Raw genomic sequence first — 23,694 nt, forward strand, 5'->3', positions numbered from 1 at the left:
ATATTATACTATAATAATAAAGTTGTATTATTATATTTTTTTTTCTTTAAAGAAACGTTGTTCTAATGTGTTTTAAAGTGTACTTACTCTATATTAGGTGTATACTGTACAGTCTGACTGTTACATGGTATTGTGTTGGATAAAGGGTACTTAAATTTATTTTATTTTAAAACGCCTAATTTTTCCTATAAAATAATACGTATAAGTATATTTCTCGGTTTGATATAAACATCACTTTTAGTGCTCAAGTCATCATTATTGAAGATTCGTTCATCAAAATTAGGTGGACAACTATCAATGGGTTTAACCTTACAAATTATACGCCTATATTGGATTGGATTTTGTTTGAGTGTGCAATTTTCACTTTTTGTTATCATAAAATAACTGTGCCCAGTTATATATTATGTATAATATATTTATATCACCTATACATATTTTAAAATTGAAAAAAAATGTATATTTTGTCATTTTATTTTGCGAACAGTGACTAGTTATAGGTACACTATTATAGTAGTTTTGTAGATTCGACTACCACTTACCAGAGTAAAACGTATATAGGCCATGGTTATAGATACATATTATTTTCTTATTGTATAAAAGTGTATAGATAGTAATTGTAGATACAACATACACGCAAGACTCAATACTACTATAGATACGTTACCCCACTTCACCCCCACCATTAATCAGAATTTTACAGTTTATTTTGTGCAAATATTGAGTTCTATCAGTTCTCGTGAATTCCTAACTGGGTTTTTTGAATTCTTGCTCTACCCGTTTGCGGGTAAAGTCAAACGGGGTAACGTACGTGTAACAACTAACAGTGGCGCTCGTAAACTCGTATGAACAATACCTATATAGTGCCTACCACAATCATGGCCAAACATAACACTAATACTAAAATAGTAAATTTAAAATGGTTTATTTTCTGTATATTAATTTTATTTTACGTATTCGTAATCAGTATAAAAAACAGTATAAATTAAAAAAATAAAAATTGAAAAAAAAAGGTGCTCGGTTATCTGAATTACTAGTCAAATTATTGTATTTTATTTATTCCTACCCTTTTGTAAATTATAAAATTCACCCATGGTGGTTATTAGACTATAAAAACTGCAATAAAGAGTCTGGGGACTGTAATGCACTACAGCAAATATAGGTACGTGGAATATCTACCACGTCCAAGTCCTATAAATATAATGTTTTTTTTACGCTGCATGCAGCTGATCCAAACTTTGTCGATATTCTTTAAGTTAATTTTACTCCATAGTATTTCAAGAATAGAAACTAATAAAAACTGTTTTGTTTTTTTTTTCTATTTTTATTTATCTTATTTAACTATACATTAATAATATTATTATTGTATGATATTTTCAACCAGTAGTAGGTACAAAAAGAACAATTTAAGTTGTAAATACTGTAAGTACAGTTGTACAATAGTACAACTATTACCTACCTACAATTTATATGTATTACCTTCTTATATATATATTTATTATTGAAGTTTTTACATAACTGCTTAATTATTTCTTGTCTTATTTTAATAACAATTGTTAATAATTATTTAATTAGAGTTTTACAAGTAATGTGTAAAAGTTTATATTTTAATTGTAAAAGTGTTGACATAATCAGTGGCGTCATTTCAGTTTTCAATAAAGCGTAAAGTTGGATAATTAGATAACTTAAAAAAATAGTTCACTAAGATCGCAACTACATTTCTACTTACATTTTTATCAAATTACTCTTAAATAAAATGATTAAAAAACATTAAAATCTAATATAAATACTTATCAATAAAAATGTTTAAACTCAATGCATACAATATTTCGGATTGCTATTTGTATTTATCAACTGCTGCTGTAGATACATTTTTATTAACTTTAAATTCATAGATCGAACTTTAAAATATTAAAATTAAATTAGGTATTTAAATAAATCTATTATAATCAGAAATTGTTTTAATTTTTTTTAGTAAAAATATTTAAAAATTACTTATAAATAATATTGATAATATTGTATATTATTATGGATTATAGTACTTATAATTACGTTAAAAAAATATTTGATTTTATATTTATAATATTACAAGTAATTATTATTATACTATTATAGTAATATGATAGATTGAATTATTATTACAACATACATTTATCAACATATCATATTGTATTGTTCTTTTTAGTCAATACCGACTTAATATGTAAATATGTTTGTGGTACATATATACGTAAAAAGGTAATACAAATACGAAGTGTGGCAATTAGATTAACGAGAATTTTGAATCTTAAAACATTTATTTTTTACTTACAATCATTTAGGCTCGCATATCCTCATAGACTCATAGTAGGTACTCTTCCCCGAGTCTGACACACTTGGTCTTCCTATTTCTGAAATCACTCCTGGAAGTATCAAGAAATTAAATTCTTCTACACCGACATTAAAACACATTGAATGTCCTCCAAATCTTTATGGTGACGTCCTTTCATCGGTTTCTTCTACTTTTGAAATAGCCAGAGGTCCAGTAGAACCAGATCAGGGTTGTACGGGGAATGGGAAAGCGTTTTAATATTGCTACTGGTAAAAAAATGTTGAACTTTTAGAAATATCTGAGCAGGCGCATTGTCATGGCGAATAAACAAACTTTGCACAGAGCTTTTGCATTAATAAATCGTCGTGTAACGTCTAGCGAATAGTTTCTTTATTAATACCAAATTCATATGACAACATACGGATTGTGAGGCGTCGATCTGTCCGCACCAACACTCTCAAATGTTCGACGTCTTGTCTGATGTGCACGATTTTAGGGGCACTTAATCTCGAACCGACTTGCACTGACTCTCGCCCTGAAGAAAAACGTACAGCCTATTCGTAAAAATTAAGTGATTGTGATAAGCAGTCATTACCGAACATGCGTTGAAATTTGCGGAAAATTATGGCCGAGTTTTCGCTAGATTTCACCAGAAACTTGAAGACGATTCGTTGCTGATTTTCACGTCACAAATCGACATTATCGACTTTAAAAACCGCGGAGCACAAAATATAATACCGAACAGTGATCACTATTGAACTTGGTAGACTAGTGTATAAGCTTGTAAATATTATGCCACATAATTTTCAAGATATCAGTGTTACTACTTGATGAGCTAGAAACAAATTATCGCCGTTTAATTGCCACACCTCTACGTACCTATATATAATTTTGAATCGTCATAAAATAACAATAATAATAATAAATAATTAAGGATAAATCTTTATTATAAAGTTACGTTTGAATATCCTGCAATAGTTCAATATTATTGAAATTTGAATTTGAATCACTCATGAAACATGTATACGGTCTTGCGCTTATCTTCATTTTTAATACTAAGAAAAGAACGTAGTATTTATTAGTAATTTTACGTTGAATGTTCAAATCTTTGGAGTAAAGCGTGAATATTTTTACACACAAAATAATTTGCAAATGTTTGTGGTTTTGATGAATTTCGTCAACATTTTAGATAACTTAAAAACACTTAAAAAAAATAACTGCATTTTTAATACTTTTTAATTGAAGTGTGAACAACTTAATGCGAATTTTATTTTAAGCTTTCAATATTTTTTCTCAATAGTTAAAACATAAATTAAAAAAAAAAAAAAAAATCAAATATCTATTAATAGTGCAAAATAGTAAAATTTAAAATTCTGTTGTTTTTTTTTTTTTTAATTTACGAGAATTACATAAATATGTAACTCATATTAATAATATCAATAACTATAGTGTTCGTTCATATTATGTTTGTGTAATAATTTTCATTTTACACGGAATGATTTTATATCTGCAGCGTACACTTCGGACAATAATTCAATCAAAATTCTACTTGTTGTGCTTATGTACTGACAATTGACTTGGTGTACAGTGATATATTTACCTCTATTATATTATACTTGGCCAATAAGACCGACCAGAACAACGACGATAGGTACACTCAGAACTCGTTACTGTACACAGGCACACAGCAGAGTAACGGTTTTTCATGATTACTTTATAATATTATAAACACTAAACATTATTAACGCCTATATTATTTCCGGGATAGACCGGACTACCGGGGTAGTGGATACTGGATACCCATGACAAGGTGTTGGGCCGTGGGTCGTCAATAGTTTTCGGAGCAGCAGTACGCCGACGAACAGAATATGGCCGCGTTTTATTCGTCGGCGTTGTAATCGTGTGTTTTGTGGTACAGCTGCCGCTGCTTTTCGGTTGGCAACCGTGCGCCGGGCTAATATTGATATCATTCGTCTTTGCAAAATTAATTTTTTTCCTCACTCGCCACTACCTGTACGGGAATGATAATAGTGCAAAAAGGCTTTGATAGCCAATGCTCGTGAAGAGCGCGATTCGATCTCGTCTGCTGAAATAATATTTCACAAGGCTCCGCGACTAACGGACTCGACAACGAGCTCCCGATACGAACCGCCCCGAGGTCTCAGCCGTCGAAAGAACCACCCGCAAGGACATACGACCCGATCGCGAGATTCGCAATAACCGCCGCCGCCGCTGACACCGCCGCCGTCGCCGCCGATCCGTGTTCCCGTATTTTGCCCGGCACCAAATCGATAACACACTTTCCAATTGGATCCGATTCTAATGTGCTCGCCAACAGTGCGATTCACGTCGACACGGTCTCGTTGCCGTGCCATCACCATCATCAACCATTGATTTCAGGTGAGTTTTATCTGGAAACAACCCCTTTTTGCCTTGTTATGGATTAGTGACGCGGCGGTGACGACGTCGATGGTTATTGATGTTGTTATTTACCGGTCATCGTATCCCTTTTTTACCCGTATTTTATTAATTACTTATGGTAAAACACTTTTCCATTGCTAGGTAGGCAGGTACTAGGTATTTAATATCATAGCTGCCACTCACACACACCCACACGCTCGCGTACACACATACACACACACACACACATACATATATACACACACACACGCGCGCGATGAACTGCCATTATCACTTCTTGATATTGATTATTGACTCGAGAGAAACTTGTATGAACGAAAAAGTGTAGGTATATAATATTCATTTTTCATTATTTATCATTTATGTATTCATAGTTAGTGTTTAATGTAATTTTAAAATATATGGGTATATTTAGTTATCATTATTAAAATAAACTACTTTTATCACAAAATATAAGTTATAATTAATAATCAATTGTAAGTTTAAATTAAATTGTTGATGCATTTTTAAGATAATATGTTTTGTAAATGTGAAATATTATAAATTGTTCACTATTTTCAAGATAATATAAACTTATAAAATATTTTTAGTTTTAAATACCTTACTTATTATTTTTGTGGTGTGACAACTATTTTTATTTTCAACAGACCGCTACATATTAATTTGTATTGTTGTATAAGTGCAATAATTATTATCCAAGTGCTTATATTATAGAATTACCTCTTAAAATATTTTATTATTATCACATATTAACTTATGAAAAGTTTTTACATTCAATTTATAAATTTGATGTACCTATCTTTTAAATTAAAGAAATCAACATCTTATTTTGGATTTGTCTTAGTCAAATTAGTAAGTACATAAATTCATTAGTGTGATATCAATATAAAAAATTTAATTCAGTGTATTAATTTTCTTATTAAGTATACATTTTACTGAGATGGTACTTAATTAATTTGATTAGAATAATTTTAAAGAAGCTGTAGATAAAGAATAAACATTTCTTATAAAACTGTTCAACTATTATGAACTATAAATTATGTTATAATTTTTATCAATATCTAAGAACATTAAATTTATAAGTTTTATTTAAATAACATAGATTATGGTTTCAAGTAAACCTTTTTTTTCTTCAATCTTATTTATATTTTATATTAGTAAGTAATTCTTAACAATAAAACATAACTTTTCGGTATTTAATTGTTAACTATTTGTATCATGTATAGAATTGCTTATATTTTTTAAATAAATCGTTAAGGGGTAGCTTACAATTTATTGTCTGTTTTTAATCTGTTAGAATTTTAATACATTTTAAAATATTTTATTAAATACCTACCTTTTTACAGTGAAGAAACATTATTTATTAATATTATGTGGTGTAATTATTAATTCTAGTATTAATATTAACTATACTAACCACTATCTATTTAAGACGACACCCTTTCCTCAATCATAATAATTTGTAGGTATTAGATATTACACTTTTAAATTTATTGTAAATATTTAGACTTGCCATTTATAAACCCCAAATAGTTTATTGTTAACAATTTAAGTAAAAAATATAGGCTATTGATAATATTAATTTTTCAATTTTATGTATGTACAATGATTGAAAAATTAGCTTATAATGTTTGTTAAAGAGTTCGTAGTTTACTTTTTAATAGTCTAGATTACAATCTTGAAAATATTTTTTTGAATGTATTTAGAATAGTTATTTAAATACCTGTTGCGATACGTATTTAAAATATGTATTTGAATTTTAATATAAATACTTTTTAAAAATATCTATTCAAAATACAAATACTTTTTTTTTTAGTAAGTAAATTTGATATGAAATTGTTTGTATATTAATCACGTGTATCTACCTAACTTAATTACTTTATTTAAAAAACTAAGAATATCTATATAAAATAGATTATACTCTATACATACTTTAATTGATTTAAAATTTCAGATTCAGGCCCAGCCATAGTTAACACATAAATTTTTCTGTTATCTATTTCATTGACAAAAACTTATTTTAAATTCTTTAAACCACAATCATATTATATTAGAAAAAAAAACTAGTAATACATAATATGAACATTGATTATATAATAGGTATATTATTGTGAATTTAGTATATATACATTATTAAATAATGTAAAAATATTTTTTAATGAACTATCATCTTATCCAATCAATTAACTAATTTATTATATTGGTGATGTAAATACTACCTATTTTAGTATGTATTAAACACCATTACTTATTTGATATAATATTATGAATTTAAAGTACTTATTCTTCAGTGTTCCCCAAAGAATTCTATTGTTAATTAATGTTTAAAGTTTATATAGATTTTATCTACCATTAAAATTGTATAAAATTTACCAAATATAAATTTGTTAAATATTTCACTACGGACAAAATGCATTAGTAAATTAACCTTGATGAGTGATTATATTTTTAATCATAGTGTACTAATGATTCATTTCATAATTTAATTTTTAGATAGTAAAATTCTATTTGTCTTAATATCAATTTTATATCATCTTAATCATTAAATATTGGTAAATCGGATAAAATTCTTATCAACTTCGGTTAATTAAATGATTGTTTTGTTCAACACTACAATATTTCTAATGTATACTAAAATAAAGTCTCAGTATACACAATACACATACATGTTATATGAGAATTTTAGGAATTATTCATTTAATAAAAACATTTTAAAATTGAATTGTTTAAGGACAAATGTTTTCATCAAGGTTTTTTTTTTTTGTATTTTTTACATACTTAGATATTATTGTTATTAGTTTTAATAATTTTTGTTATAAAATACATTCTAAAGATGCTTAAGGAGCTATTATTTATAACTACATTATTTTCTAAGTATTAATAACTATAAATATTACCTAATGTGTATACATATTAAACAATATTTTATATTTACAAAATACTTCCATATTTTGATGGATACTTTCATTAACACTTTAGTATTTAAAATATTAAATTAATATTTAGAAAAAGTTATTATTATTCCTTTTGATGCTTCTATCAATTTTAATATTTATGATACAAGTAGAAATTTAATTAAAATAAATCAGCACTTAACTAATTCTAATCATGAAAGTGTATGATTAATATAATATCTAGGATTATTTGTGAACATATTCTATAACCCAATTTTTATTTAAAACTTAAAAATAACATGCTATTCTTTTTTTAATAACATGATCATAAGATATGTATTTAGTTAATAGACAATAATTTAATATTGTTTGTATCAATAATAGTTTATATATATATATAATTATTAATTATTCTTCACTTTAATTTATAAATATGCATTGTTAATCAATTCTACCCAATAAATAAAACTTCAGGTTTTTTTGTGAATACCTGTCTATACATAAAAGTTATTTTAGGTAGTTATATTTTGATTAATATTCATTAGTTATTAATATTAACGATTTATTAATTGTGTTAATAAAACAATTTATTTCCATTAAAAATTAATTAGTTATTTGTCAATAATTTGATAGGTTACAATTAGGTAGTATTATTATATCATTTTCATAATTTATTATATTTTTGTGTGTCAAAAATTTTTTGACTCTTATTTAATTATATTATTGATTTAAATAAGGTTAACCTAATAAAAATGTTTTTGTTATAGTCGTTTAGAAAATCTTAAATCAAAATGTTCTTTCCAATCGCCAATTTATGCCACATTGACAAAACGCCAAAATAAATCTGAAGTCTCGGAAATGGCAAAAAAAAATGATACATCACGTTGGATCAATGTTTCAGTTGTGGGACTTTCGGGCACAGAGAAAGAAAAAGGAGCTGTGGGAATTGGTAAATCATGTCTGTGTAACAGATTTATGAGATTTTTTGCTGATGACTTTAATGTTGATCATATTTCTGTTTTAAGTCAGGTAATATTTTGTTACTAATTAGCAGTATTATTAAATTAAACACTATACTTATACTTTTGTTTCTATTTAGTCTGATTTTAGTGGACGCGTAGTTAATAATGATCATTTCTTATATTGGGGAGATGTTACTAAAACATCTGAAGAAGGTGTTGATTTTACTTTTCAAGTTATAGAACAGACTGAATTTATAGATGATTCATCATTTCAACCGTTTAAAGGTAAATTAATATTTTGTATTAAATATATTTTTGCATTATAAGTTGTATAACTAGAATAATCGGTTTAGATAAAGTAATTATTAAGTTGAATAATTATTCAACTTCTTTAAATATACATTTTAAGACTTATTTAGTTACTGATGGTGCTATTTATTTTTTTTAAATTATTTTCATAGCAAATATGATAATATATATTACATTTTGCAATTATTAAATTTTATCAAAGTAGGGCATTTTTTAACATCTGTTTTATCATTGTTTATTTTAATTTTAATTTATTTAGCAAATAGTTTAAAAAAAAAAAAACTTTACAACTTAAAAAATAAACAGTTAATAACAATAATATATTACATCATTTATTATTATAATATAATAGCATAAATACACACATATATATATATATATAAATTAATACTTATTGGATATCTTAACTGCCTATAATTTACAAGTAAACATGATTCTGTTTTCGAGACAACAACAGGGGTATAATTTATACTATTTCAAAATAGATTTACAATCTACTAGACAAAATAAAATAAGTAGGTTCATCTAACAAATCTAAAAGTGTAAAACGCTATTGATTAAGAACTAATTTAGTCCAATGATCATTTCATCTTTCAAATTTTTCGATTTTTCACACGAAGAAAATATTTTAACTTTTTTATAGTATTGACCATAACATTTTATCATAGAAATAAGTAAGTTGGTAAGGCATTTAAATTATATTAAAAAAACAGGTATTATAAAATATTATAAAAAATAAGTATTAATCTATGCGTGTAGCAAAAATTGGTTAATTAGCATATGCTCGCACTGTATGTTTTGTTAACAGATCTATTTATTTTATTTTGTCTTGCAGATTAATAAAAAAATTTAAAGTAAAAAAATTATATAATTATATAAAACTAAAGGTAGTTAAAACTATGAAATTGAGTTTACTGAAAAATTATATATATAGCCGCAATAGCTAATAAAATTGGTTTTATTTTTTATTGTTGAAAAATAATTTGTTAGCAAAAATAATGTAGTAACCATAATAAAATAAATGATTATCAAATAATTTAAATATGTTTACCAATTTTTAAGGAGGTAAAATGGAACCATATACCAAACGCTGTGCAGCCACTAAAATTACATCAGCTGAAAAATTAATGTATATATGTAAAAATCAATTAGGTATGTTATCAATTATTAATATTTTTAAGTTAAATGTTTATTTTACTTTTTTACTGAATATAATTAATTAACTAAATATTTTCAATGTAACTTACCAAGATTGTTATTTTAATAAGCCATACTCATTATTTCAAATCAGCATTTTTAAAATAATATGTGTTCTATAAAATTATCACCCAATATACCTGTCATTAATTATTATTTTAAATTCATTTTAGGTATTGAAAAGGAGTATGAACAAAAAGTGTTACCCGATGGTAAATTCAATGTTGATGGTTTTCTATGTGTGTTTGATGTCAGTGTAGTACCTAGTCGTAGTATAGAAAAACAATTAGAAGCTGTGACTAATATTTTAATCAATGTAATTAAAACAAAAAAACCTGTAGTATTAGTAACTACAAAAAATGATGAATTCAATGAAGCGTATGTTCGAGAAGTTGAAAAACTTGTATCTCGTAAAGAATTTAAGGGAGCTATACCAATTGTTGAAACATCAGCTCATCAGAATATCAATGTAGATACAGCTTTTATTGCTTTAGCTCATCTTATTGATAGATTTAAAGGCCGTACAAAAATAGTTCCTTATTTGGAATCTGTTCGTATGAGAAAAGAAGTCTTAGAAAATACTACTGATGCATACCAGACATTGATACAATCACAAGTAAATATAATTTCATAGAGACAAACACTTTTATTGCTTTAAATAATGTATCAAATATTTTTTTTTTATTAATGAACTATTTGATTGTTGTTATTTACTATTTGTTGTCCACTCAAATCCTATACATAATAATTTGAAATAGAATGTTTATAATTTTTATTTAACTCATAAGTGTATGGTATTAATATTAATTTCTATTTTAGGTCACTGATTATCGTGCATTATGGAGTCAAACTTCAAAAAAGATTTCTAAATGTGATGAGTATATTAAGTACAGAGAAATATTTGGATCAGATAAAGCACAAAGACTTTTTCGAAGACATGTTAAAATGTTGAAAGATGAACAAGTATCTAAGAGAGTACAAAACTACATGGAAATGTTGCCTGATATTTTACAAGAATTAGTACCTGAAATCTCTACTTTAAAAGATGGGTAAGCATTTATATTCTATTATATCATAAATGGCTATTATTAGTCTTGCATCTTTTTATTTATGAAAACAAAAATTAATTTATTAATATTAATTACTATGATCAATTTTGAAGTTGTTTTTAATATCTATACATCTAATATATAATAGATTATAGTTTCAAATCTATTAATTTACCATTTTGTATTAAAAAAAAAAAAAAATTTTACATTATATAATTAAATTTAAAGCTTAATATTTTCACATTCAAGTATTTTTTGATTATTTTTCTCATTTTCTTAAGAACAGATTGCATTGGTGTAAGAGCATAGTTAACTACTCAAAAATGATAATATTATCCATGACGATAATCAAATTTTGTTTAACTCTATATCATTGTAATTATTAGTATTGCTTACAAAAATGTTAATGTTGGTTTTGACTTATTATTTCTATATAAGACATGTATAAACTATTATGATAACAGTATTTTAATTTTATTTTCGATAAAACACAATATTAATGTATAGTTTTTATTTTTAAATTTTTACCTAATTGTTTAGTAATGTATCTTTTATTGTCTTAGTGATTGGCCTACTGTTCAAAAACACATAAAAGAACATCCAGATTTTAATCATTATTTTTATAAATGTCCTGATGATATCCCATGGACAGAATGTGAATTGGAGTTACAAGAAGAAGGTAGTGAAAGGGATGAGAAAAGAATTCCTTGTGATGTGTTAGAAACTGGAGAAGCTGAATCAGTATTTAAAAATCATGCCAACAACTTACAATTAGAACAAAACCGACAAGAGTATGTATCACAAATTACAAATAAATGCATAGTTATAAAAAAAAAATTTATACATTTTAGAGAAAAATAATATGTATGTATTTTTTGTTAAAAAAAAAACTAATTCCCTAATAGTTTGTTTTTATTAATTGTTTAAATAGTCAGTACATTATTAGTGTTGGTTTTCACTTCTAATTTCTAATTAATATTGTTATTATATTTATGGTTTTTAATTGTATTTTCTACAATAATTATTATTGTGTTTATTTTTATTTTTTTCAATTAAGATGGAAAAAGCAATTTAAGCAACTATTACAAGAAGCTGGTTATGTAACTCCTGGTAAACCAATGTCTGAAGTTAGAGTGCTTTTTATGGGCCGTGAATGTTTTGAAGCATTGTCACATGATGATTGCCAATATATTTATGACAAACACCAAAAAAGTATAATTGAAAAAGCTAAACATAATTTTCAGGTATATTATTAATATTAAAATTATTTAAGAAAACAAACAAATTTAATTTATGTATATTTATTTTTTAACACAGGAATTATTATTAGAACATGCTGATCTCTTTTACCATTTTAAAAGCATAGCACCCACGGGAACAATTACACAAGATGATATAAAAGAAATTACTGATGATTTAAAAGAAGATTCTAGGTATAATCTGTTTAAGATTTGTGTATTATATAGTTGAACTAATTTATTAAATTTTATTAATTTCAAAAGGTACAAAGCCTTAGACAGATTGGACCAAGATAGAAAGTTGATGCTTTTTCAACATTTGGGTTTTGTACACTGTCCTATTAGAGAACACTGTCCAGCTTTTCCTAATTGTATGGACGCATTAATTGAAAAGCTTTTAAGTGATCGAGTTCAAAAGTAAAATTAAATTAAATACTTAAAACTTTATTGAATTTTCATACTGATTTTACAAATTTTTTTTAGACCTACTTCAGGTAATAATAAGCAATGGATGATAAAGTCTGATAATAATTTACATTTAGTAATATTAGGATCTAATGGTTTGGCGGATGAATTCTCTACCAAATTGAAAGTAATTATATCATTATGCATTTATAGTATCTATCATAAATAAAAATTGTATTAATAATTAATATAAACTTTTTAGGCACAATGTGATAATAAAGAATATGAATTAGACAACCAAATATATAAACTAAAATACAGAGTCATTAACGGGGATGTAAATTTGTCACAGAACTCATTCCAAACACCCGATTTTAAACCCAATGGTAAATAATATAATTTATAATTTTGAAAATTAATTATTTGTATGTTAACATTGAATTGTAGGCTGTGTTTGTGTTTATTCAAATTCTGAATCATTCGAGTATATTCGAGATAGTCTTGAAAAGACATTACTATCCAATTTAGAAAAAGACGACAAATTGCCATTTCAAGGGTTACCTATAATTTTATTATACATAAGTGAATCTGGCATTGGACAAAAAGATTCAACATTGCAAAAAGAAGGCCAAAGTTTAGCCGACAGGTAAAACTTATATTATAAATTATATGTTAGCTTCTTTTGAATTAAAAAAAATAAATAAATAATAATTGTTTATTAATTAAGTTGATATATTTTTTCTCATTTTAATATATATTGTTATCTAAGTTTAATGACCACATTTAGTAATGATTATTTCATATTTAACCTTTCCGCTGCCATGGAAGTACACAATGCCTATTTTCATTAAAATAATAAGATAATTAAAAAAAAAAAAAAAAATTAAAAGTAAATGATTTATAATCTTTTCAAATAGGGACAGAATTAAGGTTAAAATAAAAGTATTATTTGAAAAGAATTATTAAAAAGGTTTAATGCATTTTAAAATTTTATAATCATCAAGTTTATTTAAAGATCTAGAGATTATACATAATGAAATAAATTATAAAATTCAGTTTTAAAAATACATCTCGACAAATTGCCACAATTGTAATTTAAAAAAATATAGTAATTAATATGTAAGATAAATTTCAAATCATCACAATAATTTTTATAACAATAATAATTTACATTTAAAATTATTATTAATTCCAGAAATTTATTTAAATGGTTTAATTTAAGTATTTTGGAATATTAAGCCAGGATATAGACAATTTAATTAATCTTTATTCTATATTTTTAGTTTACAATGTCCATTTATTGATATGCCTGTGGAAGATGGAGATTCATCTATGTTTGATGCAGATTTAATTTCTAATGCAATGAAGTTGCTTGTTGAAAGTATAACTCACCGAATTGGATTTTTAAATGAATATCAATCAATTATGGATCCATCAGATCCAGATATACGGTACATTCCATCAAAAATTTGTTTTTATATCATTATAAATATTAATAGTTTTGTTTTGTTTTTTTTTTTTAATTTAGCATTATTATGTGTATGTTTTGTGATGATCCGTATTCGGTAGAAAGTATATTAGCACCATTGTTAAGTCATCAATGTTGTTATTTGAGTGGAGATAGAAGTATAATTTTAGAAACATTTCTTGGATCTTCAAAGCGTAAAGTAGAAGTAATTATGTCCTCTTACCACGGAGCAAACGCTTTCCGCGAGGAATTAGTACATGGATTTATATTATCATATTATGCTAAACGAAAAGCATCATTAGCTACACTGAAGTAATATTAAATAATATTAGATTTTAAAATTACATTGACCTCTTATTCAACTTTAATTATTATCCATTTTTCTCTAGTGGATTTTCTTGTAGTTCATTCTCTACCAATACTCCAAATTTGCCAATCCAAATAATGGCTATAACAGAACCAGTAGGAACTAATTCATTTCATAATGACATTAGCCAGCAATTACTTAATGATGGTAGTTCAATTGCTGACCGATTAAAAGCACAATTTGTTACATTAATTAATTCTTCGATGCATAAAAGTAAATTATTCTCCATTTAATGTATTACAAATACCTAATTTTTATAATTTTTTTGAAGGTTCATTTTATACTCCTTTTTTCAAAGACGTCTGGGAAAAGAAATCAGAAATTGAACAAGCCTTCCACATGGAAGAACCAACAAATTATAGAAAAATAAATCCTTTGTCTAAAATAGAATATTCTAAAATGAATCTCTCTTCACATGATGGGTGAGAAATAATTCTACTCAATGAATTAGAAATTATAATCGCATTTTATATTTTTAATTCACAACATTTTAGAAGTAGTAATAATGTGTATGGACGATTGCCTTGTGGAATAACTCAAGATGATGACAGTTATTCTTTAACACATTCTCGTGAAAATCTTATGAGTCCGAGTGATGATAGTGATACGTTTTCACCTGTAGACAATATGCTTCATGTTACCAACAATAATTTAGATAAACAAGGTAATTTAATTATGATATATAATTATTTTTTTTTTAATTAAGTTGTGTAGTATTTAATAATTAAATGCCATGTCATATATCAAATAAAAAATATGATGCACATTATCTATTTACGATGAGGTTTTTAATGAAATGAATTAACATAATTTTATCAATTTTATTTAAATTGTATTATTCGTTACTTTATGACTGAATAATATTTAATTTTTTAAAGTAAAATAAAAAAGACAAAAGACTCATTGTTTTTCACCAATACAAATTTTACATTTTCATTGATACTGATTAATATAATAATATCTAGTAATCAAATATATACCTAAATTTGGTTTTTCTTTTTATATTACTCCACTTTGTGTACATTACCATGCATAATACCTGTAATTAGTGTCAACTAACAATATATTTTCAATTATTGATATTGATTTGTAATTTTTTTTCAAATATGTTTGCCACTACAACAAGTTAAATTATATGTAATTTAAGTGTATTAAAAGCATATTTAAAGTATAAAATACATATTTTACATTTCTTGTATAAGCAGTTTTTCCATCAATGTTTCGGAATTTGAATTTTATTTGAAATATAAATTCAGAAATAACGATTGAGTCGTTCAGGAAATAATTATTTTAGTTTTGCTAAATATCTGTTTACAATTTTCACTAGTGGCCACTATACTAAAATATTTTTTTACTAGACTATTAGAACTAAATTGCTTGGTGTAGTGGACTATTTCTTTTTTTTTTATTATTATTTAATTAAGGCATTCCTAGCTAGAATAGCTATCGAAGCCTTCTGATAGTATATACAATTTTTACAGTTTTTTTTTTTTATATAATATTTTTTTTTCTTACATAGTTGCGATATAATAATAATAATAAATATTAAGAATAGGTTTAACTAATAATTTTCTGGCATGATGTATTAAAATATGGCAATAATTAGTGGTAGATGTCATTTTCTGCAGTTGTGAGATCTTCCTCTCTTGAGATGGCGAATTTTTGGAGAGCTTACGTTTAAGATATAGTGAGCAGTACTATTTGAGTTTGTAAGTGAGTAAAAGAATCTGTTAGCTATGTGGTTTATGTGCTCATTGATAGTAGGGATTTTTAAGTCATTATTATGCAGGGCTTTGTTGCGTACAAACCAAGGAGCGTCTGTTATTATGTGGAGTATTTTATTTTGATAAATTTAAATTTTATTTAAGTGGCTTTTAGCACAACTGTCCCAAATAAGACTAGCGTTTAAAATTAAAGGTCTAGTACTTGCTTATGTATAATAAGTGAGCATTTTTAACTAATAGTTGATTTTCTATTTAATATTGGAAAGAGAACCCCTAGCCATTGGTATGCTTGCTGGAGTTTAGACGATTGATGAGGCCATCAGTTAAGTTTCTTATCGAGGATAATGCCTAAGTATTTAACCGACGATTTCTATCCTATTGGCTTGTTGTCGAACTTAACTGGTTGAGGCGTTTGTGTTCAACGTAAGGAAAAAAATACTTCTTGGCTCTTTGACGGGTTTATGATTATTCTCCATTTTTGGCACCATAAAAAAATTTTATTGAGATGATTTTGGAATTTTTTTTTAAATATATCGTCATGTGCTATTATTTATTATTTATTTTATATGTGTATTTTTATTTTGTAATGTTGATTGTTGGCTATATTTTTGATAATTATTTTTGTTTATGTATATTGAAATTATTAGAAAAATATCCACAATATCAATATCATTGACCATCACTTCAATAACGTTAATAATATAAAATAAATTTAATAAATATATTTCACTATTTCATTAGAAATGTTAAGTTTTATTTTTATTTTTTAAAACGTCTTAACCGCTAATGCTATTTCGTTTTCAAAGTAGTAATTACAATTATTATGTCATGGTAAACGCTAAGATTTGGATATTTTAAATGAAGTATGAAAACTCTTTGTTTTGATTATGTGTTAAAAACGGAAATATTTTGAATTAAGAATAAATTAATTTTAACTTAACCATACTGTGATGTACAGTATAAATGAAAAACAGAAGTAAAATGCGTCCGTGTATAATTTAATGTATAATTATTTTAAATTAATACAAACAATGTGTATTTTACCAAAGAATAAATACAGCAATCTACCAACAATAATAATGAATTTAGTTTTACCTTTATAAAAAAAAAAAAAATTAGTTGATAACAGGATTCATTCATTTATATGTATTTAAAATATTTTAAGTTGTATTTATATGAATATATTTGATTGTCAACTGGTAACATAGTATTATAATATTTGGTAAATAATTGCTTCTTGTAAAATCTCTGAGTCATTAAAATTATGGTTTAAGGTTTGTTCAATATTATAAAATTATTTTTAAATATTTAAGAAGTTTAATGAATTAAAATATTTAAAAAATTAATTGAATCATATTACACCTAAAAAAATTTAAAGCATGTAAAATCTATAAACATTAAAAATATATATTTATAGCTCAGCTAATTACCATGATTAATAAGTTTACTTTAAATGAATGCAGGGTTGCTTTAATACTGATAGTCTATAAATTTACGCTTAGGTGGTGGTATTACAGGCTTTCAGGTGTTTCCTCGACCTACAACACCACCTGAACCCGCACCACCGGACCACGCCGGACTTGGTATCAACAACAATTCACAGATGATTGCTTCAAACTCCAGTCTTGATGAAATCACATGTAACACAAATAAAATTCTTCAAAATTTTCAATGTGGTTTCCCATCTATAATTAACAAATCATTATTTAGAAATAAAATGACTGCTCATATACATTTTAACTTCTTAAAATTTAATTAATCAGCTTTTTTATAATTTCTCCCATAAAATGTACATGTTGCATGTTACGTAGTCATACATTTAGTTTTTCTTAAATTTATTCTTATGTTTTTATTATCTTTTGATAGCATGCTTTTGATTCCGCATATGTTAAAATTCATTTGTACATACAAACTGTGATTACAATAGAGCTAGAAACCAGCATTTTAAACAATTTAAAGCAAATATGATAATTGCTATAAAAAAAAAGATATAAATATTGTGTATATTTGGTATATACAAGCTTTAATTTCATGATTACACTTCGTTTAATTTATTTTTAAATTTGTGAACTAGTATAGTATAATTATTATATTCAATCATAACATACAAAGAACCCTATAATATTATTAAATAATGTTAATTTGTTTGTGCTAAAATTTTACTTAAATGGTTAATAATTGGTTTCTAAATTATATAAAACAAATATTATGTACATTATTTTATGTTTTGTTTAGCATTAATAACTGTAGAATTAGTTTTACCCTTGTCCACCTTTATTAGATTCATTATTTTCATCCTTGATCTAAAAATATTATTATTATAACTAACACATCTTATGATTTTTACTTTATATTAAATTATTATATTTATGCTTTGTAAATTATGAAACATAATTTTACATTAAAACTATTACTTAATTAATTCTTCTTAATCAAAATTTTAAACAATTAACCAAATTCTTGTTTGTTTTTAAAATGCAGCAGATGTAAGTGGATCGAGAGAGTCATTAGCAACACATGACTCAGGTAGTGTTGTATAGAATATACTAAAACATAATTTTTTTAGATTAAAACACAGCTCTTTTATTTATATTAATTAGTTTTTTAACAGATTTTTGTGTTTTTTCAGGATGGGTTGATGATTCTGTATTTATGCAATGCACCCCAAACAACGAAAATCCATGGATGAATAGTTATTCTAAACATGCTTTCACTACTGGACGTCATATGTCCAAATCTCGGATCAAAAATAGCAATCATACTATGAAGGTAAAAAAATTAATGGATATTAAATTTTTGATTTACATGTATTTTTAACAACAGTGGTGTATTTTTACTTAATCATAAACATGTAGTTTTTCAATTTAAGAGCATATTTTTTCTGATAATAAGTACATTTTTAATATGTTAAATAATTATCTCTAACAAAAATAACTGTTCACTATACTTTTTAAGTAATTTTATTAAATTTCACAAGTATTAGTATAATAAATTTAACCTAGGCTTTGGGCCCAAATTAACATGATGCCCAATTCTATTAAAGCAGCATTTTTCAACTCAAATGTAGACTGTATGACATTTTTATTTTTTGCTGTTAACTAATACCTAAGAAAACATTTTGATCTGTGGTTTGAACAATTTTTTTCATCTAAGTTCTGTTTACTTTTAAAGTTTAAAAACCACTGCTCTGTGAAATAAAAAATCTGCATTAGTTTATATTCATATTCTATGTCTAATATGTAATTATTCTACAGCAACCCGGTAAATTAAATATGAAAGATTATACACTAGTCACAGATGCTATTTCACGAATGAATCTTATAAGTGGAAAAGAGCAATACAATCGATCATATAATAGTGGTGGTTCATCTTATAACTGTGCACCCTTAGCAACACCAGAAAATGTAGATTTAGGCTCTGAATATGCTCAGGTTTGTATTAAAACAAGATTATTCTAAAATACGCATTCTTATGGTATTGAAATATTTTGTAGGTGAAAGATGCAATGCCAGGACATTATCCATTTGATGGAGACTATTCATATACATTGGTTCAAGATAACCTTGCTGCATCGAGTAAACATAAGCTAAGGCACCGTAGAGAAAAAGGAAGGCCAAGTATGTTGTTAATTTTCATTAAATTATAATTAAGTTATTTACATGAACTTATTTGTGTATAGATTACTCGGATTCTGATAGTGATTGGAGCTCAATAGAAAGGCGTGAACCATTATATAATTCATCCAATGACACATTTTCAAAACTATCTCGTAGATCGGCTACTCAGAAACGTTCCAAGAAAAAGAGAACTGCCATTCCTGTTGCCACACCCAAAGTTCCATCATTTAATATTTCTTCTAATGGATGTAGTATGAATTTTAACTCTTTGTCAGGACAGCTAGGTACTTTTTACTCAGAAGATCCTAGTAATGAAATTAAAAATGGTATGTGTTATTTTTTTTTATATATATATATTTAATAATTATTTTAATTTTATTACATTTTTTTTTTTTTTTAATATAAGTCAATAACATACCAACAGCCCACCACCAACCTAATTCAGACTCATCGACTGATAATTCCGACGAAAAACCTAATGTTTGGGTTCATCCTTCTGTTAGATTAATGGAAAAAAGATCTTTACGATATAAACGTAAACAAATGGTTGCTCCGCAACCCCCAGTTATACCATCAGGTGCTCTTAGTAATAAAGAGTGTCATAACATAACTGAAAGTGAAACAATGTATTCTACTAGATGTGAGTAATATTTTTTAAAAATATTTTTACATATCTTATTATATTAATTTTAATATATTTTTTAAGCTTCTCATATGCATGACATGAGCTATAATTTTGACGAAGAATCAAGCTTGGATGTATCTTCACCAAGATGTTTGAACTCTCCGTCTGTAAGTATTTAATTTTTATACATTTTTTTTAGATAGTTACAATATATTAATTTTTTTTTTTCGTATTTGATGTAGTCAATTTTAAATCTACTCATCACATTTTCAAAAATGTTTCTATAATTTAATTTAATTTAGCATAGATTACAAAACTTTAAATCTTTAATCTTTTTTATAAAAAATAAATTTCAATTCTAATATTTAATGTTGAAATATAGTATATTGGTTGGTATATAGGAACTTGATGAGTTTTCGTTAATTTATTATTTCGTGGTTATAAAATAATAAAAAAAAAAAAATGATTTCTGACTAAGTTTATAACAAAGAAATGTATATTATACAATATTATTATATATACACGTTGCATTATTTTCAGGCAATTGGAAATTTAAAAGGAAAAGAAGATGATAAGTCCATTAGAAGAAAAGAGAAACAAAGAGTTAAAGAAGAGATTAAGTTAGAAAAAAGAAGATTAAAAGAAGAGAAACTAAGAAAAATTGCAGAAGAGAGAGAAAAGAAAAAGAAAAGCAAAGTTAAAACTAGTGGTTCACCAATGACACATCAACCAACATTAGAAAATTTTGTTCAGTCTGAAAACAACGTCATTCCGTTATTATTAGAAAAATGTGTCAAATATATTGAAGAAGAAGGATTAGTATCTGAAGGTCTTTATAGGGTGCCAGGAAATCGATCTCATGTTGAACTTCTATTTCAAAGATTTGAAGATGGTGAATACAATTAATTTTAAAAATTAATAGATAAGATGTAGATTAACATAGTCATTTTGTAAAAGTGTTTTTATGGTGGCTCAAATTGTAAATTTCTGATTGATTTTGAATGTGAATTGTTATTTTTTCAGATAATGACATAGATATTACAAATCTTGACATACCAGTTAATGCTGTTGCGACTGCACTTAAAGATTTTTTCTCAAAAAAATTACCACCATTATTTACTGAAGACTTAATGGATGAATTAGAAGATTTATCAGGTAAGCATTTCCATAATATTATTTATGTTACAGTAAAAATATGAAATACATATATTCAACTTATACTTAACTGTAGAATATTATAATAATAGATAGCTTAAATTGAAATATTAAGCCTTTACTTGATTTATATATCATGTGCAACTTAAAAAAAATTTTCATTTCATAACATTGGAAATAATTCTATAAATTGGTTTATTTTTATATTCATTATTTTACTGTAACTAGGAATGAAATGATAAGTGACATTCACCCTGCTGTTCTATAGGTATTTTTAACATAAATTGAATTTTTATTATCAAAAGCTTAGTCATATGATATGTTTTTTTCTATTTTAAATCATGTAAAATTGACAATTGTAAAGTTCATTAAGAATACTTGATCTTTGAAAAAGAAGGACTTTTTCTATAGAACAATTAGGTTAAGTCAATTAAACCAGTTCACTCCTAACTATAGCATAGTTATAAAATAAAATAAAGTATTAGTTACTATGCTTAAAACATTATCTAGATTTTTTTGTTTCAGTTAAAGCTGATAGAAGTTGTCGTTTAATGGCCCTTCGGAACCTATTGAAAAAACTACCTAACGTGAACTTTGAAATCCTGAAATTTATATTTCGTCATTTTGTGAAGTAATTATCATATCTGTTGTTCGTTTTTGGCCATGTACTATGATTTATTTTCCTTTTTATTAGGGTTGCTGAACATTGTAAAATTAACAGCATGGACTCAAAAAATTTAGCTATATGTTGGTGGCCTACTCTATTACCTATTGAGTTCAATGATATGGGACGTTTTGAACAATTACGGCCTCACTTAGAAGACACCGTGCAGACAATGATTGACCAGTATCCATTTTTGTTTTGTGGTAAAGATGCGTTTGTCATGGTATGAAATATGCATGACTATTATAAGTAATGGACAAAAAAACATCAAATATTTTAATATTTATAATAATAATTTTGTCCATGAATAATGTGTTAATCACAACTAAAATAATCCTAGCCAAAGATAAAAGTTATTTGTGTTGTTTTTATATCTAGAATAATATATGATTATGTAAAATACGTATTTGGTATAAATTAATAATAATTTTAAAAACAAAACTGCATTATAATGTATTGTAGTCTGACGTCTCTAAACTGGTCACATTTGAAAACTATTATTTAAGCCAATTAAATATATTAAATTATATTCTATAAACAAAACATTAACTTTTGTTGACTAATTTTTTTCAATAATATACAATTTAATAGATAAGTTTATAGTGAACTAAGTTAGTGTGAATTTGAATGTTTTTTATACTACCAATTTGTCTATGGTGCTTTTAAATTTAGATATATTTAGTTGCAAAGACAAATAGTTCATTCTCCTTGAATATATTTCATTGTTAATCAATAATTTATTAATTTTTTTTTTTTTTTTTTATTCTTTACTTTTACAAAAATTTTTTTTTTGACTTTATTATATCCTTCCTTGTCTTTTTTTTTTTTTAGCATTAACTTTCTAGTCACTTCTTTAATATGTCAGTCAATCATTTTTGATAGATTTTAATGATGTATAGTATGTAATTTTCCTAAATTTCTATAATTCAAATTTGAATATTTTTGTACTATACTTCACTTCATATTTGATTTTACTGTTATTTTCCACTTTTTAATAGTGTAACTTATTCATTCTTGTTTATTGCTGATATATTTATTTATAATTTTTGTGTTGTATAAAATGCTTATGTATAATTTATGTATATTATTTTCAACTAGATTTAATTTTTTAAAATTATTTGTTATTATCAAAATCTGTGTATTAGATAGGAATGAAAATATTAGTTTTTTTTTTTACGTTTTAGGCCCTTTTCAAAAGTATTTGTTTTATGATACTTCATGATTAAGTTAAGTTATATTTTTATTTTCTTGCTAGTCTTCATTGGAACTATATTATCTAGGAATTGATACT

General features: G+C 25.3%; 1 protein-coding gene across 6 annotated transcripts; it reads left to right on the top strand.

The window, feature by feature from the left end:
- Positions 1–4,330: 4,330 nt before the first annotated feature.
- On the top strand, positions 4,331–23,027 carry LOC112598300 (rho GTPase-activating protein 190). 6 transcript variants are annotated; one of them, XM_025344696.1, is made up of 30 exons: positions 4,331–4,708; positions 8,391–8,652; positions 8,723–8,870; positions 9,957–10,046; positions 10,265–10,707; positions 10,911–11,140; positions 11,704–11,931; positions 12,198–12,384; positions 12,458–12,573; positions 12,643–12,795; positions 12,862–12,970; positions 13,046–13,169; positions 13,231–13,429; positions 14,067–14,234; positions 14,312–14,563; positions 14,641–14,831; positions 14,890–15,040; positions 15,113–15,282; positions 17,845–17,982; positions 18,824–18,868; positions 18,972–19,111; positions 19,597–19,773; positions 19,836–19,959; positions 20,022–20,285; positions 20,366–20,599; positions 20,666–20,751; positions 21,125–21,476; positions 21,608–21,739; positions 22,250–22,370; positions 22,434–23,027. In XM_025344696.1, the coding sequence occupies exons 2-30, from the start codon at positions 8,482–8,484 to the stop codon at positions 22,630–22,632; spliced, it is 5,142 nt and encodes a 1,713-aa protein (XP_025200481.1). In that variant the 5' UTR covers positions 4,331–4,708; positions 8,391–8,481; the 3' UTR covers positions 22,633–23,027. The 6 variants fall into 6 exon arrangements, with proteins under 6 accessions (XP_025200481.1, XP_025200483.1, XP_025200484.1 ...); XM_025344698.1 differs by having other exon boundaries at positions 22,265–22,370; XM_025344699.1 differs by having other exon boundaries at positions 17,860–17,982.
- Positions 23,028–23,694: the final 667 nt, after the last annotated feature.

This window comes from Melanaphis sacchari, unplaced genomic scaffold, assembly GCF_002803265.2.
Source record: "Melanaphis sacchari strain LSU unplaced genomic scaffold, SCAv2.0 Contig47_pilon_pilon, whole genome shotgun sequence".
In the NCBI taxonomy this organism is placed as follows: Eukaryota; Metazoa; Arthropoda; class Insecta; order Hemiptera; family Aphididae; genus Melanaphis; species Melanaphis sacchari.